The 19,013-nt window shown below is 38.2% G+C and overlaps 1 protein-coding gene across 3 annotated transcripts in view; it reads right to left on the minus strand.

Moving 5' to 3' along the window:
* The window catches only part of Rragb (Ras related GTP binding B), a 30,556-nt gene extending 12,234 nt beyond the window's left edge, over positions 1–18,322 (minus strand). Inside the window, exons 1-6 of one of the 3 annotated variants that reach the window (XM_047535686.1) lie at positions 18,135–18,321; positions 16,794–16,827; positions 14,264–14,363; positions 10,047–10,130; positions 8,136–8,202; positions 6,872–7,094 (exon numbers count right to left, since the gene is read on the minus strand). In XM_047535686.1, coding sequence (XP_047391642.1) covers positions 6,872–7,094; positions 8,136–8,202; positions 10,047–10,130; positions 14,264–14,363; positions 16,794–16,805 — 486 coding nt within the window. In that variant the 5' untranslated portion in view covers positions 16,806–16,827; positions 18,135–18,321. Of the gene's footprint in view, positions 1–6,871; positions 7,095–8,135; positions 8,203–10,046; positions 10,131–14,263; positions 14,364–16,793; positions 16,828–17,665 lie in introns of all 3 variants that reach the window. The other 2 variants (XM_047535683.1, XM_047535684.1) reach the window with 2 other exon arrangements.
* Positions 18,323–19,013: the final 691 nt, after the last annotated feature.

The following is a 19,013-nucleotide window of genomic DNA, read 5'->3' on the forward strand; positions in this document are numbered from 1 at the left end:
AGGAAAATGTAACAATTTTCCCTGAGGTAGCTGCCTCACAATAGATCTGATTTACCCTCACCATCTCTCTTTGCTTTATACTTATAGCTAGACTCAATTCCCAAAAGACTCCTAAAGGTGAGGTATAAAGTGTCAGTCATGAGGAAGTATCCCACGCTCCAAAACAACTACAAATTTTTTCCAACTTACACAGATGGAAATTCAAGGAATATGTTTGGGAATGGATATTAAGAGTGTGGGATAAGGAAAGGAACATGAAGTTGGATCAGGGCAAACATACCAATATGAGTTCATTTAACAGAGGGTCTGCATTTAATGTTGCAGCTCAAGGGGTAAGACATAGTTCTAACAGTTTGGTTGCTTGGTTAAAAAATGAACCAAAAAGTGGACTACACTAAATGAAGTTGAAATACCTGATCTGCATTAGTACGTAAGGGAAGGAAGCCAAAAGCTTAGGGAGACTGGAATGTTCAAATGTATTTGTCATTTAAGACCTACTTACCACTCTTGGGAGGTTCCAGAAGAGATCTTTCACCATGACTGTGAGAAATAAATTTGTGAGAGGAGCCCAGCTTCCTTCCCTGCACTCTGATCACTCTGTAGGCCAAAACTGACACTGGGAACTGCTGCCACTGAATTGGAAAACGTAAATGCAGTGGTGGTAGTTGGATCATGGAGTAGGAGCAAGGTGGAGACACTCACCAAATGCAAGGTAGGTGTGGTTGTCTTAATGTACACCAGAGTGAAAACAGCAATTAGAGTAATCTGACTCAGAGACCTATGGTTTTAGGTAGTTGATCATGGTGGTACTTAGAAGTGAAATAAATGGGAAGTCTACTAAATTCTCACTTGATCTATATAAGTTTAAGAGTCTAAGTCAAGTGGTCCAAAATCTAACTTGAACCATAAGAACAGAGTCATGGCCCCTCAATAGATACTCAGGCTTGTACCAGTTTACAGACCTAGAGCATCTTGAATGAAAAGGAGGCTGGGTCCAGGTAAGGAAGGACACCACTATACTGCCCAAAATTTATACTATTAATTTTCCTCTCTGCTTCCTCCAAAAGAACCTAAGACCTTTTACCAGGGTGACTGTGCACTGGGAAAAAGGAAAGGATCTGACGTTTGGGAGGACGAGTGGGCAATGGCTCTGAACTGACACTAACTCCAGGAGACACAAAATGTTACTGCAGTCCACCAGAGTAGGAAAGTTGGTGGTCAATAAAGTTTTAGTTCAGGTTTGTCTCACAGCAGGACCAGTGGGTCCCCCAAACCATACTGTGGTTATATCCCAATTCCAGAGTGCATATTTGGAATAGACATACTTGGCAACTGACTGAATCCCCACATTGATTCCCTTATCTGTAACGTGAGGGCTATTATGGCAGGAAAAGCCAAATGAAAACCATTAGACCTGCCTCTGCCTAGGAAAACAGTAAACCAAAAGCAATAATGAACTCCTGAAGGGATTGTGCAGATTACTGCCACCATCAAAGACTTAAAAGATATAGGGTTATCAATTCCCACCGCATTCCAATTCAGTTTGCCTCTTCAGGCTCTATAGAAGGCAGCTCTTGGACATGGATTTACATAAAATTACTCAGGTGGTGACTACAGTTGCAAATGCTGTTATCAGATGTGGTCCAATTCCTTGAGCAAACTAACATATCCCCTGGTACCTATATGCACATATTTTTCTGACAAATGCCTTTTTCTCCATACTTGCCTATAAAATCCACCAGAAGCAGTTTGCTTTTAGGTAGCAAGACCAGCAAAACACCTTCACTGACCTACTCAGGGAGATACCAACTCTCTAGTCCTATGTTATAATTTAGTTTTATAGGGCTCTTGATCACCTTTCACTTTTACAAGATATTGCACTGGTTCATCACACTGATGACATTATGCTGATTGAACCCAGTGAGCAAGAAGTAGTTACACTAGACTTACTGGAAAGACATTCTAATGTCAGAAGGCTGGAAATAATTGTGACTAAAAATTCAGGGGTATGCTACCTCAACTTTTTAGGAACCTAAAAGAGATGCATATCATCTAGTAGGCCTATGTGGATTGTGAAAGCAGAGTATTACTCTGGATGTATTACTCTAGCTTGTTTACTGAGTGACCCAATAAGCTGCTACTTTTCAGTAGGGCCCAGTACAGAAGGCGGCTCTGCAACAGGTTCAGGCAGCTGTGCAAGCTGCTTTTGGCCCATACTGTCTAGCAAATACAATGATGCTCTAAGTGTCAGCAGCAAATAGGGAAGCTTCTTGGAGCCTCTGACCTCTATTGGTGAACTGCAATGCACACATTTAGGATACTGCATCAAAGCCCTACCATTCTCTACAGATAATGACTTTCCTTTTGAGAAACAGCTCTTGGTCCACTACTGGGCCTTAGTACATACAAACTGAACATGTACCCACAGGCCACCAAGCTACCATGGGAACTGTGCTGTGCATCACAAACTGGCTGTTATTTAATCTACCGAGCCGTAAAGTCAGATATGTACAGCAGCATTCCACCACCAAATTAAAGTCATATATGCGAGACTGGGTCCAAGAAGGCCTTGAGGACACAAATAAGTTACATTTTAAGAAGTGTCCCAAATACCTGTGGTCCCCCATTCCTACTACATTGCCTTTTCTTGCAGTATGCACCTAAGACCTCATGAAGAGTTTCCTATAATCAGTTCACTGAGGAAGAGAAGACTAAGGCTTGATCTACAGATGGTTCTGCAAGATATATGGGCACCACCTAGAAGTGGACAGCTGTAGGTCTGCAGCCCATTTCTGGTACATCCCTAAAGGAAATCCTCCCAGTGAAAAGAACCTTGAGCACCTGTTTGTTCACTTTGCTTGGAAGAAGAAATGACCAGATATACAGCTATGACTCATGAGCTACAGAAACTGGTTTGCAGGATAACCAGGGACTTAGAAGGAATGTAACTGGAAAACTGGTGACAAGGTCTGTGGAAAAGGTATATAGATAAATCTTTTAATATATAAAAAATGTGAAGATATCTGTATCTCAAGTGAATGCCCATCAAAGGGTAACCTCAACAAAAGAGGATTTAAATAATCAAGTGGCTAGGATGACCTGTTCTGTGGATACCAGTCAGTATCTTTACCCACCTCAGTGGGTTCAGGAAACTAAATGGACATGGTGACAGGGCTGGAAATAATATGTGGGCTCAGCAACAAGGACTTTCACTCACCAAGGTTGTCCTGGCTCTGGCCACAGATGGGTGCCCAATCTGCCATCAACAGAGACTAACACCAAATCCATAAAATGGCACCAGTCCTTATGTGATGATGACTTGATTACAATGGTCTGCTTCCATCATGCAAGAGGCAGCATTCTATACTTATTGGAATAGACACTTATTCAGGATATTGATTCACCTTCCCTTTATACAATACTTCTGCCAAGACTACCATCTGTGGATTTACATACTGCTTCATCTACTATCATGGTATGGCACATGACATTGCTTCTAATCAAGGAAATCATTTCACAGCAAATAAAATAAAGCAATGGGTCTAGGCTTTATTGTTCTTATCATATTCCCAACCATCCTGAAGTGCTGGCTTGACAGAATGATAGAGTGGGCTTTTGAAAGCTCAGCTGCAGTGCCAGTTAGTTGGCAAAAATTTGCAGGGCTGGGGCAAGACAGGCTAGGAAACTGTATATGCTTTCAGTCAGCATCCAATGTTTCATGTTTTTTCTAACACACTGAGGATTCATGACTCTAGGATTCAAAGGGTAGTAATGGGAGTGACACCATTACCCTTAGTAATCCACTAACCATCACTAAGGGTAAAGGACAAAATTTTTGTTTTTTGTCTCTATGACTTTACACTCTGTGGTCTAGAGGTCTCAATTCCAATGGCAGGAATGAGTCCACCAGGAAAAATAACAATAATTCAACTGAACTAGAGATTAAAACTACCACTCAGCCACTATGGGCTCCTTATGACTTTGAATGAAATGGCAAAAAATGGAGTTGCTGGGCTGAATGGGGTGACTAATCCTAAATATCATAGCAGAAACTGGATTACTACTTCACAATGGAGGTAGGGAAAGGTATGCCAAGAATAAAAGAGATCCTTCAAGGAATCCCTTAACAATATCATACCCTGTAATTAAAGTAATGAAAACTGATGACTACCCAATTCAGGCAGTTCTACTAATGGCCTAGACCATTAGGTCTACTAATGGTTTTAGGGTCACCCTACCAATAAAGAAATACAACCAGCTGAGGTGCTTGCTGTGTACAAAGGTAATCCAGAATTGAACAAGGCAATTACAAATACAAGCTGTGGCCACATGAGTAGTTGTAACTGAGAATTATAACTTAAAATTCTCCTTGATATATATCTTCTATGATTTTGTTATGAATAAGTGGATATATACTAAGTATGTCTTTCTCTTTTATCCATTTATGATGAACATATGATGTATAGACTTTATATCAGTATTATATTTAAGTACTGTTTACATTGTAATATTTAAATTATAGGATAGAGAGAAGAATAAACATTACCCAAGTGTACTTCTAGTTGTATGCAACAAAGTTATATCAAGTTAAGTGGAAGTATATTCATGTTATTATATTTATTTGGAAGTTAATTCCAGTTAATACACATCTTTCAGAAGATGTGTATGAGTGCCTAGTTGAAAAGGGGTGAACTATAATGGTTAATTTTATGTGTTAACATGATAAGGCCATAGTACTTGACATTTGGTAAAACGGCAGCCTAGATGTCAGTGTAAAAGTACTTTTTTAGATGATATTATCATTTAATTCGGTAGACTGGGCAAAACAGATTGCCCTCCATAATGTGGGTAGGTTTTATCTAAGAGATATTAAGAGAAAAAGATTGATGTTCTAAGGAAGAGGGGATTCTGCCCTCACATTTCCTTCTGCTTTGAGCCACAACACTGAATCTTTTTTCTGGGTTTCTAGTCTGACCACCCGCTCTCAAGATTTCAGAACTGCCAGCCTCCACATTCAGTGGAGCCTATTCCTTAATACTCCTCCCATCTCTTTCTGTCTCTCTATACACAAACGTATTTCGTTTGCTCTATTTTTCTGGAAAACCACCAAATACATGCACATGCAGGGAAATAAATCTTAACTGAACTTTGTATTTTGGAAAGTACTGTAACTATTTATAATTGAAAACATCCAACTTTAAATCTTTAATGAAATTAAAGATATTAAGCTTAAAATTAAAATCCCTTAAAGAATATTAATACATCTTTGGGAGATGGTCATATGAAACTTAGAAAATAAGATGATAATTCAAAATTATAAGTGATTAAAACATTCATAAGGAGCTCGTTTATTGAAAAGTCCTAGATTTTTTTTTTTTTTTTTTTTTTTTTTTTTTGCGGTGCTAGGAATTGAACCCAGGGCCTCAGTGCTTGAGAGGCAAGCACTCTACCAACTTAGCTATATCCCCAGCCCTAGATTTTTAAATTGTAATTTTGGCTAAAGATTGAAGTTATTTTTAAAGCTTCACAAACTCAGGACCCACAGTTATTTTTTAAAAAATTTGTTTTGGTACTAGGGATTTAACCCAGGGTTGCTTGACCACTAAGTCACATTCTCAGCCCTTTTTATTTTTTAATTTTGAGACAGGGTATCACTAAGTTGCATAGGGTCTCACTATGTTATTGAGGCTGGCATCAAACTTGCAATCCTCCTAACCCCAGCCTCCAGAGTTGCTGGGATTACAGGTGTGTGCCACTGTGCCTGGCAGGACCCACCCTTATATATAGTTTTCTGGGAGACAGAGGGGGAAAGAACAAAAAAGACTACTGGATATTCAAAAGTAGAGTTCTGAGTCAAATGCAGAACACTGTCAAATGGTTTTTGAAAGCCTGCAAACTAATCTAGAAACACCAAAACACTGAACAGTACAGGCAATCCTGTAACTAGTCATGGAAAAAAGTATTCTTTACCATAGCTATTACCAAAACTCCTTTAGTCTAATAATATCCTTAAACCCTAACATTACAACCAAAGGAAGAAATGTATTTTTCTATATGATCATTATATTCTAAAACTGCTTTCCTGAGTTATATCCTAAGAAATAGAGGGAGAATCTTCTCTTTTACCTCAGACCTTAAATCTAATTCTCCTATATTAAGTGAACTAGAACTAGACTAAGTTTTTGATTTCTCAGCCCTGGAGTCTCAAAGCTATGTAGGCTTTTATGCCTTCTACTCCATTTTTTTCTCTGATGGGTCCTTGAGCCCTCTCTGGGCTATACTAGTTTACAGGTAGTTACCTATATTTATTTTTTTAATAGAGGTGATGAAGGCTAATATTTCCTACTATTCCATCTTGGTGACTTCACCTCCTACTGTCTTCTCTAGTGCTAATCCATTTATGCTAGAAAACAAGAGAAACATACTACATCAGTGCAGTTATGAGAAACCTGGCATACAGCTTAACATAGTGTAGTTGGCACTTGAACTGATGCCTACCAGTTTCTAACTCAACCCAGTGACAGCAACAACCTTTCTTCCTTTCAATCCTGATGGGGCTTTTATACTTGACAGTAAAACATGGAGCAATAAATATATTTTAAAAATAAATAAAGGATGCTTTGTGATGTCACATGGTCAGATTCCTTACCTAATTCTAAAAATTATTTGTTAAATGAATATTGTATTTCTCTTACAATGAAAAATGTGTTTAAGAATTTTTATTTTAAACAAATGATATGATTTCAATTTGAAAGCTTATTCTGAGACATTTTCTGCTAAAAAGAGAATGGTACAAATTTACCCAAATATCTGCAAAAGGAATATGCAAAGCATGTCAACCATTTTGTGCAGCACCTTTTCCATTTCTTACCAGGTCCCGCTGATCCTCCTGTACCAGATCCATTTTGTGAACCAAGCAGAAAATTTTGGCATCTGGGGAGTTCTGCAGAATGGCTTCCAGGCATGACTGATAGTAGTGCATGTCCTTTTCAAGTTCACGGCTCTCCACATCAAAGACATAAATCAGAACCTCCACGTTTCGGAAGATGTTGTCCCGTTGACTAGTGAAATAATTTTCCATGAAAGTATCTTGTCTGGTAGGAAAATATATAGTAAGCAAGCCCTCAGTTCAAGCTCCATCAAAGCAAAAGATAATCTTAAGGCTTCAATTTACAGGGCAAACAACAGCAAACAGGTCTGGTCTTACCTTAACTCTTTTTTTTTTTTTCTCCCCTGCTGGGGATTGAACCCAGGGCCTTGTGCTTGACAGGCAAGCAGTCTACCAACTGAGCTCTCCCCAGCCCTTTACCTTAACTCTTGAGACACAATTTACACCATCCTCTGCTCCTCTCTTGGTATGTATTTATTTATTTATTTGTATATATATATGTATCATCTCACTTAATTATCAAAATAACTCTGAGTTGGTGCCATTACTATTCATTTTGTACAAGAAACTGTGGCTCAGAGTTTAAATGATTTACCCAAGATAACAGAGCTAACAAAGCTGAGATATAAACCCCAACCCAACTCAAGTACTTATATTCCTAACCACTGTGCACTACACATTGCTGCTTCAGATCAGAGGTATAAATAGCCAAAGAGTAGCAGTCAACATTAGCATAGAAACACAGTGAGTGTGTGCATTTATCATGGGATATTTTTTTGGTGAGTACCTTGTTCGTGAGTACAGTTGTCTCCTACTCTTCCAACAGTGGGTAACTCAGCCAGATTATATATGCTTAGAGTCTGATCTATAGTGCTGAGACTTCCTGGAGATTGAAACTACTAAGAATAGCTAGAAAGCTTGGCACTAGTGTCAAATCACCTAATTTATGCCATTGCAAAAGAAAGCCAATTTATGCCCCTGCAAAAGAGGGAATGATTACCCTATACTACACATATCTAGGTGAAGTTTGTGTTAGAGTTATTTAAACATATCACATACAGAAGGCATTTCCACAATTAATAAAAATCAGAGATCTTTAATCAAGTGCCAAGTACAAAATAATTGTATGCAATGTGTCTATTATAAATGACAGTTACTCTAGGTATATTTGTCATACTTGATTATACTAGAAGCCATGGTTATTGCCATTGGTTTTACAAACAAGTAAGTAGACGATGGTACTTACCCACCACAATCCCACAGGTTCAATACCAGGTTTCCCAGAAATCGAACATGAGAATGTTCTACATCAACTGGAAGACAAGTATGACAAATCTAGTAATTGCAACATGCAAGGTGAAATTCAAAATAAGCAAAGCGCTAACCCATGGAATTTAGAAGGACCAAAGTGGAGTGAAATGCTCAAAGCCACAACAAGAAGGTGATTTTTCAGCTTAGTAATGTGGTTTAGTGGCAAGGTGGGCACCTAAACTACCCTGAGCTATGGAACTGGCTCTTATGTAAGTCATTTTACTTTTTAGTAGTTTAGTACTCAGAGTAGAAACAATCTCCAATTATAAAACCAATGTTAAATTTCCACAGGTTAGACAGTGACATATACCATTTAATAGATCTTCCCTGTCCCACCTGCCCTCACCAGCATCCCCCATGAAAAAGTAAACAACAATAACGAAAACCGAACACAAAACAAATATAAAACATAACCAAACTAACTCCTGTATTGATTCCTTTTCAGTTAACGACTTTAGTTCTCCCCCAATTATGTCTCCTCTGTCCATATTCAATTCATTGCTAGTCCTTTGTAATAGCTCTCAATTCCATTATCATCTCATGCATACACTGCTACAAGAGATCCATAACTGACCTCACTACCAGAAAAACCTTACCCACTTTACATCATCCTATAGGCTACTGCCAGGCTCATCTTCTTAACACTACTTTGAACATGTCACTCCCCATTCAAATACTTTCAATGGCTCCTCCGTCCCTAAAGGGGGACATTCAAGGTCCTTCACAATTTGGCTTCCAATCTACCTATACATTCCCCAATAATTCACATTAATAAAACCTTTCATTCCAGCCCAATTTTGCTTATTCACAGTCCTCCCAAACCCCACTACATCCCCAACCCCAACATACATCAGGGGTCGCAAACTTGCTAATATGGGCCAGGCCAGTAAATATATACCATGAAAGTTGGCCACATATAGAAGATAAACATCCACCCAGTAGAATGGGTAGCAGTTACTCAGCTCTTACAGGAATGTTGGCTCAGGTTTGCCAAATCTTTCAATTTTTCAATAGTCGCAGGAAATTCAGATTTTTATGAAAATTTTGACATGTGATACCTAATTCCAATTTTTCTAAAACACTGGACAGGCCACACAAAACACATCTACAGGCCTTATCCAGCACACAGGCTGCCTGTTTGCGACCTCTGCCTTACACTTCCCTCCCCGCTATCCTTCACCTACTCTGTCCTTTGGCCTGGAAAGCCCACCCCATCTTTCTTTCAAAATTATATTCATCTTTCAAGACCCAAACTAAATCCCACCTCCTCTGAAAGCCCTACCTAGCTAACCCCACTTACCGTCATTTCTCCCTCTAAATTCATTCAAACATTTATTAAGCATCTACTCTCTGCCAGGCACTAAAAATCCCAAGGTGGAATAATGAAAATATTTGTCCTGAAAATTACTCTAAGTCTAGAAATTATCATCTATATAATTTATATGATAGTCAAATGTTATTATAGCATTTCTTCTTTGATTATCTATCTCAAAGCTATTGCTTAAATTAACTGCTGTCTAACTTTTGGGCAATTTTACATTCTCAGAAACTAGATCATAGATAGTAAAGCATTAAAAAGTAAAGCATATAGGCTTTGCAGTCAAACAGATCTGAGTTCAAGTACCAGCTCCACAACTCTGTGACTTTGGGAAAGTCACTTAGGTTCTGAGTATTAGTTTCCATTTCTATTTAAAAAGAAAAAAAGGGGCATAGAACTGACCTCACAGGATAGCTGTGAGGATTCAACGAGTTATCATATATAAAGTGCCTGGCACATAGTAAGTGCTCAAACTACTTCCCTTCTCCCCTTTACTTCCCCCTCCTTGGAAAAGGAATCATATCTTACATGTCTTTGTATTTCCAACAGAGTCTACGAGAGAGTAGGTGCTCAAACTGCTATTAATTTGAAGACTATGTATACGGTCTAGTACTAAAAAAAAATGGAAAGAAGTGCTACTGAGAAAGGGAAAGACAATAACAAAAGAAGTGACAGGATTCAGTGACTTTTAAGATATGGGGCAAATGGGAAAGAAATCTAGTTTCTATTCCCATATGATAGAAATTGCTCTCATCAAGTGACCAATAGCCCCATTACCAAATCCAGTGGACTTTTTAGTCCTTGTCTTACTTTCTGCAGCATGACACTGTTGACTACTCTCTTCTTCTCAAAAAAATCTCTTTTCTTGGTCTCTGATTTACCTACAAACTCTCTGGAAGATCCTCCCTCAAAGGCTCCTATTCTTCTTTCTGTCCCTTAAATGTTGGAGTTCTTCAGGTCTCCATTCTTGGCCACCTTCTCATCTATGTATTCTTCCCCAAAGCAAGATAATATATTCATATTATTTTATTTACTATTTGGATATTGATAATTCACAAATAACGCAGCTCCAGTACAGATTTCTCTCCTACCTTTCTGACTCACATGGTACATTTCCATTTGAATAAACCATAAGTATCCCAAACTCAACATAACCAAATATAACTCATCTCCCATCTTCCCCCTCAAATTGACTCTTCTTTCAGTCTTTTCTATCTCAGTCAATTCAACCAGTTGTCTACAATAAAACTTTAGTTTCATCCTTCAGATCACTTGTTCCCTCACCATTCTCCCCAAATCTACCAGCAAGTTGTTGACTCCACCTCTTAAATATATCCCAAATCCATTAGTTTCTTAACATAACCCACTACCAACACCCTAAATCAAATCAAGCAGTCATCTCTTACCTAGTTTGCTATAGTTTCCTAACTAGACAATTTGTTTCTATCCTTGCCTCCCTCTGATCTATATTCCATATTACAAATAGAGCAGTCTCTCCAAAAGGCATATTTTTATTACATTCTTTTAAAAGAAAGAGAATATGTCTCTCTGAATATGCATAATTGCATACACCCAGATAAAAATGGGTCAGAGGATAACCTCAGAATGATCTAACCCACATTCTCTATTTCCCTCTTACACTCTTGGCCCTTTGGTTCTTCTAATCTTCCTGCCCTGATGTTATGAGAAACCGAAAAGAAGCAAAAACAGAGCTTTGGGGAATTGCATACACTTATGGGGCAGAAAGAAGAAAATATTATGATAAAGATTATCTTTTTTAAAAGCAGGGAGGAATGGTTAAAGATAAAAGAAGAAAACCAGGGTAATAAAGCATTAAATAAAAGCCCAGAGAAAAGAGAATTTTGAGAAGGTAGGAAATCTTGGAGCTGTCAACAGTGTTTGAGACTAAAATACTTCATAATCATATTTTTATTGACAAATTTACTATTCTAACACATTTTAATATCCCCCTAATAAATTAATAACATCATCATTCTGTATCCTTACTTCAAATTTCCAAACACAGTAGTCTCTAAGTTTAACAAAATAAAACTGGATTTTTTCAAGAAATGACAAACTAGGAAAACACTAAAACATTAAAGGCAATGTAAATTTTAAAAGAAGTACTCTTTTGCAACTTTTAAAGAAAATTAGCAACTGCATAAAAGGAATATCAAGTAAAAAGCAATGCACCATAGGTATTTTGAGCTAGTCTATATATTTAGCAATAAAACAGACCTTTCTTCAGCAATGACAAACTAGCTAATGATGATATGCTAAAGCATTAAGGTCAACATAATATTTTTAAGTTTACCTTTATCACCTCTAAGGAGACACAGTAATTGCTAAAAAGTATTATTAATAAAGCTTCCACTTGAGATACTCTTAAGGACAAGAGCCCATTCACAGTGCCTAGCACATAGGGAAGGTCCATAAAATTACCCATTTAATAAATGGCCTACTTTAGTGAATAGGATCCATATAACTTGCAACATTCTGTTCATAATGATGCTGTTAAGATTATGTCAAAACTATTTTAAGCAGTTTGAATAGTTCTGAAATTTTGGTTGTTGAGTCTTTTCAGTGGATTCAGTAATAAACCAACTCTGCTGCTCAGCTAAAATCAGAAACATCACTATAACTAGAAAAGGGTTCTTCAACAAAGTATACAGAATTTTAAACACAAAGAAAAAGAAGTCTATCAGGAATTGTTAAGAATAGTGTAAGCAAGATAGATTGTGATGTAATAAACAGAAGTTGAGCAAAGATTGATATTCTAGCTCTTACGTTTACCAGCTAAGTAAAATTAATTTCTAAGTTGTACTTTCATTATCTATTAGAATAAAGTCAATATGAGGACTAACATAAATAAAACAGAATACAAAAGCCTGGAAAATGACAGCTGTTCAATAAATATTTGCTTCCCTTTATGTACTGAAATCATACAGGTTCTAGGTCTAGATATTTAACTTGGAAGAAAAGAAAAATTTCAAAATGTATCAAATCAAGACAGAAATATGGAAGAACAGATTTTCTAGAAGTCAGATGTCAACTCTACAGGCACTAAAGGCCATTAAACACTATCTTGACCAAAATTTTTGACCAATACCAAAACCAAATGAGATACTTATCAAATGTACAAACTGCATAGGGCTGGAAGGGCAGATACTATATAAGATGAGAGAATAAGTAGTAACAATGAACATAGGATCCAAATCCTTTACTGTAGATAAGAAAACTGAGGCCCAGAGAGGCAGTGACTTGTTTTGAATTTTAGAGTTAATATATACAGAGTACAGAAACATATCACAGGATGAAACAAAATTTAGTAAAAATAAGCATTTACACTTAGGTTCAAAATATTAACTGTACAAGAATCAGGAGGATATGTTTTAAGAACAATATATCTGAAGAGGAATTGGGACTTTTCAGTATGACTCAGTGTAATGAAAGTCACTCCACAAAAGAAGGTGGGAGTTACTCTGCACTAATAGCAATGTAATATCCAGAATAAGAGATGTAATAAGCCTATTCTGCCCTAATCAGGCTACAACCACATAAGAAAAATATAAACAAGTTTGAATAAGTCCTTAAAAATATTTCCAAATTATGTCAAATGAGGACTAGATGGAGGAACTGGAGATGCTTAACTTAAGAAAGACAAGATTTGGGAGGCAGGGGATGACTAGGATAAATTGAGACACTGAACAACCTCAAGTATTTGTAGAGACTTATGAGAACACAGAGAAAACAAGCTAATGGAAATAAAGGAAAATAGATTTGGGTCTCTACTTAAGAGATAGCTTTGTAGTCATCAAACCTGTCCCAATTATGTAAGTGAATACTACACTCCTATCCCTCTAAGAACAGAAATAAGGTTTTCTTCTCCTTTGTATCTCAGAGTCTGGAGAATAATGTGTTTAAAAGATGTTTATTGTTCTTGAAATCACAGTGAGACGCTATTCTTAATGGTTGACTTATTTCTAAAAAGCATTCAAGATGCTAGAAACCCAGATCAGGAATATTTAAAGGCCAGGCCTTCTTCATTTGGAAGTCAAAGGCCAAGGCAGAATCCAGAAATGCTTGGATGCCACAGAATGAAATGACATGCAGCTCACAGACAGAAGGGCTCTCCTAGAATCCTAGATTCACTGACCTGACAGCCATAGCAACCCAGTAAATCTATGCCAACATTTAAACCATGAAGAGCAATAAGGTATTTCCCATGTCAGAGTAGAAAACTCCAATGAGAATATCTATGTGTACCTAGGAAGAGAAGCAGCAGAGTACTTCTCAGGTTAACTTTCCTTCTTCCCACCCCTATAGTTTACCTTTGAATGAGGACAAAGACTAACTACAGCTTCAAAAAATTTTATTGTATGCTAGATTTTACTGTATGCTTCTTAATACCTAGTAATTTCCCTTTGTATAATTAACAATTACAAACAAACACTCTACCCCCAAAACAAACAAAAGGGTACCTATGCTGGTTAAGAAATAGCAGGATAAACAAGAAGTTGGAAGAGGGCATCCCACTTTGTAAGCAAACTAGAAAGGAAAGAAGCCCTCCAGGAGTGAGCAGTTAAGAATCAGAATTAGGCCACACCTCTCTGAGGTGAAACACAAAATGAGGAACATGCTCCAAAAATCCTTCAACCTCTGCATTCCCAAGCTATGCAACCAAGTGTGTTATGCAGATTAATAGTTAAGATCACCTCACTTTACAATAAGATAAAACATCTTACTTGTTGCACCAAGCCGACGTGTGTCTCTGGCAATATAATTTGCAAAGATAATAGACCTCATGCTGGTCTTACCAGACCCACTTTTACCCATCAACAGCACCTAAAAAAGAAAGAAAAATGTTAATAATCTAGAGTAAATCTTATGTAACAGGACCTATTTCTCTCCTGTATTTGGCAATTTAGTGAAATGACAGTATCAACAATCTGATGTAGATAGATACTTGTAACTAACTAAACTGTTCCCCAACCAATGGTGAATGCACATATACCTAGCATTCCAGGAGCCAGGCACTTACCTGTCACAGGTCACACATCCTTTTGGCTACAGAACTACAGTGGCTTTATATTTTTTGTTTGTTTGTTTTGTAGTAATGGGGATTGAACCCAAGGGTTCTTTACCACTGAGCTACATTCCTGTCCCTTTTCTAAATTTATTTTTATTTTAAGACAGGGTCTCATTAAGTTGCCCAGGCTGGCTTCAAACTTGTGATCCTTTTGCCTCAGCCATCCAAGTCACTAGGATTACAGGTATGGGCCAAAGCACCCAGCTGAATTTATGTTATTAATATGCAGTATTAATATACTTAGAACTAGGTTAGAAAAATACCATCTTGAGAGGAAATTAAACCCTATTCTCCTATAACCTAATGTTTTATGCACTGAACTACTTAGCAGGGGGTTTGCCATAATTGAAATTTCTTCCTCTTCCTGCTCAAGGTCAACTTTTCTACCTTTCTGGAGCGCTTGAAGTTTTCCCTTCCACTTCCCCCTATGATTTTGTTTCCTTAATTACTCTGTCTCTCCTTTTTACAAGTTTCTCATGATCTACAGGATTGAGCCTTTAAACTATAAATAAGATCTAGCCTATCTACTACACAATCTTCATCTCCTGCCCCTCCAGAGCTAGAACTTTAAGCAACCAGCCACACTGAACTGAGAACAGCTTATAGTCTCTGTTCCCAGCACGCTAGGGAGTCCTGCTTCTAAGTCTGTTTTATATCATACTCTCTCCCAGAAATGTTCCATTGTTTGTTTTTCTTTCAATTAAATGTTACTTATCATTCAAGACTTGGTTTTGTAATCATCTCAAGAAGCTTCCCTGACCCCAACACCCTAGGCTGACTTAGGCGTCTTATCTCAGTCTCCCAAGGGCACTGTTTTATCATTGCAAAGGACATAATGCATCGCAGTTACTCATTTTTCAGCCTGACTCTCACAAGCCTCTAAGTTCCCAAAGAGCAGGGAAAGTCCCCTTTGTATCTCCAGTGCCTAACATATAATAAATGCTCAAACTATGTTCTTCAAAGAATAAATAAGCTATCAAAACAAAGATACAAAAGAGAGTTTCTAACAATGGAGAAGTGTCCAGTGGAAAGCATGACCTTATGAAGGTAAACAGCTTTCTTGTCGATGTTAGCATTTAACACAGAGAAAAATACCTGTCAAAGATGCTGTATATTCTTGCACTTGAAGGGAATTGGATAAAATTACTTAAAGAGTCCTTTCAAATATAAAATTTATGACATACAGTTTCCAATTACCTTGCTTTTCAAATGAAATGGATATATATTTTGTTTTCAATCCCAGATATTTTATTAAAATGTCTGATTACAAATGTAAGGAATATTAATGAAAATGTACTGCACTCAGGCTTGACTCAATCTAATAATTTCTCTGTGCAATGTTACCTCATTAAGAAAATGTCACTACTGAGCCAGCCAAAAATTGATACAAAAAAGTGTTTTTCTGTTACTTAAAAAATATTTTAACTGAGCAACAGTTAACTATATATTTCCTGGGTACAATGTGATATTTTGCTACATTTATACACTGTGCAATGATTAAGCCAAATTTTGTTCTTAATCATGTAAAAATTTCTGGTATTTTTAGGCATCCTTGTTTTAGAAAGGAACATCAAAAACACTTCCTTAGCAAACTGGAGTCAGAACTGAATTACTAGATGAAATTAAGGTTAAGCACATTTCTTTATTTAATAAAAAGGTCTTACCTCAATTGCTTATGACTTACCAAGGTCAATCATGTTACACTCTAAGTGCTCTGCAGGCATTTTACTCATTTAAATTTCACAATCGCCTATGAGATGGGTGATCTGTAAAATCACCATTTCAAAAATAAGAACACTGAAGCCTCAAAGTTTAAAAAATTTGCTCCAGAGTTGCACTCTTAGGGATTCTACCTAAAACCCAACGTGGGGCATAGAACCACAAAAATATAAAAGAAAGAGTGGACAATTCTAGCTGGAGAACTAATATAAGATCTTATAGTGCAACATTTTGATTTGGGTTGAAAATAAATGTGCCAGCAGACTCCTATGTAGTGGGTATATATGTGGATTCACCCAATCAGATTTACATAATCTTAGAAAAATTAAACCTAACATCAAAGTGAGTGAGAATCAGGAAGGTTCCTGCAATAGTACAGGAAAGATGGTATATCTCCACTACATTTTTCCTGAATGGTAATTTCTTACCTTTACCACCATGTTTCTGATGTACCTAACACATCTTACCTTTTTCTTCATGGCTGTATTTGGTAGCACCCACCTGTAGATATAAACCAAAAAACAAGAGTTCCCATGATCCAATTGCCTTAGAAATTGAAATTAAAGAAATATAAATAAATGTGGAGGTGCAAAAGAACATGTTTAATACAACAGCTGAATACAGCTGTGTAGGGAACCTCAGTTGAGTAAAAGTCCTCATTTTCTTAAATTATAAAACTGGGTTCATGCTCCTGGTCCCTAAGTACAAGCTCAGGAGACCGCTCCTAGAAGGCTATATTCAAGAATATAAATGAGGTATTAAAATCCAAGATTTGACTTTTCCTTATCTTAAAAAATTAATCAACAACATATTGAGGTCTATAAGTCAAAGGACATTTTCATGTTTAAATATTATATATTTTTTAAATTCAACTTTCTATTTTAAAATCTGGAAGTATCCTTGGACCTTGGCAGTTCTTCAAAGCTGTATGACATTCATTAATATTAGGTACAAAATACACATAACACAAGTCTCAAATTCAGGTACAAATCGGCAGAAAACACTCTAAGGTCACTAGTCTCTGACTGGGAAATGCTAGTCCTTTTATTCCCCCACATGGTGAGATCTAATCTCCTTTACTGATAATTCAAAGCACCGTAGACCTGTCTCATTTACAACAACCACACACACCGTGAATATCAGCCCCATCCCAAAGGCTGTGTCTGCCCAGTTAGCACCAGGTACTTTTTCAGTTTATTATGTTGTCAAAAGTATGATATCAATCAACCATACTGGCAAACCGAAGCAATTTATCATGGGGGTGGGGGTGTTCTTATCCACAATACTCTTCAGTTCAAACACCCTCCCTTCCAGGTTTGACACAATACCCTTCACCCACCCAAGCGAGCCTTCCGGTTCCCCTAGTGGAGGATCCATTCGCGGCCCCAGATTCTCTTTCTCCATCTTTTTCTCAGAGTCAGATTCTTCCATCGTGCAACAAGTCCTTTCCAGTCCCTTCTAAATCCGCAGTACTCTTTTTTTTTTTTCCTCGTTCACCCCCTCAGCTGCCTATTCTCATGGCCTGCGGCCCTCAGGCCTGCTCTATTCTGCCTCCGCCTTTGTCCACTGGGGGGCCGCTTTCCCCACCGTTACCTTTACCGCCCAGAACTTGGCCTCAAGGCACGACCGCGCAGGCCAGCTCGAAAACCAAGTGATTCAGTGGTGCAAAGGAAGAGATGGAGGAAAAGAGGTAAACTGGGGAGTCGCCCCGATTTGGGGCCTCACACCGCAAGGTCTCGAAACCCAAAAGTGATTTCGCCCTCAAAAAGGTGGGGACCGCGAAGGCGGAGGTCGCAGAAAGAGCTGACCCGATGCCGTAGGCACTGTGCGGTGAACTCCTCAGCCGCCAGGTTGCTCCCGCGCTTGGCTGCCGGGTTTAGTCAGCCAGCGGCGGCGGCGATAACGACCTAACCGCCCGCCCTTCAGGAGCCCAGGTACCTCACCGCAGCCACCCGACTGCAGGCCAGGATCACGTGGGCACCTGCCGTAAACCCGGAGCCTGCCACGTGACTGCCGAGGCCCAAGGGGAGGGTGGGCAGAGAAGAATACCATAGAGACTACTCCCGGAAAGCCAGAGTGTAGCTTGTCGCCATCACGTGGCGTTAGCTCTACCGTCCGCACCACCAGCCCCGCAGGGCTCTGTGAGCCTGCAGGCTCTTTAAGAGTGGGCCGACCCGCTGCCCCCGCCCCCAACACGCTGAGGAGAATTAAAAGCGAAGATTGCATTTCCATGCCTCCAGGCTAGCCATTTTTACTGCTGGTTACCCTTAAAGGCTCTTGGCAGGGAAGGCCCAGCGTTTTTTGGCTTCCTGCCTTTTGTTGTTAGTCTCAGTAACCGAGCTTGCAATTAAGTGAATTAATATATCTGAAGTGCTTAAAACTGTGACGTTCTCATAGAGAGCTCTCAATGTTACTATTGTTGGGATCAGGGATTCATGTGGAGTTTTAGTATTCACATTCTTCTCTCCACTTTAAAAAAATGTTTTGGCAATTTTTTTGATTAACATGTAATATTTGTACGTGTTTATGGGGTACTGTGGGAAATACGTTCTCATCCGCTATAGTAAGAAGTTAATAAAGCCTAAAACTGATAACTGAAGACTGACTGGTATGCATATGCATACATTGGATATGGAGATTTCTAGGAAGCACACCTCCAAAGAATTCAAAAGCCATGTCTCTGGAGA

The sequence above is a fragment of the Sciurus carolinensis genome, chromosome X (assembly GCF_902686445.1).
Source record: "Sciurus carolinensis chromosome X, mSciCar1.2, whole genome shotgun sequence".
Lineage (NCBI taxonomy): Eukaryota > Metazoa > Chordata > Mammalia > Rodentia > Sciuridae > Sciurus > Sciurus carolinensis.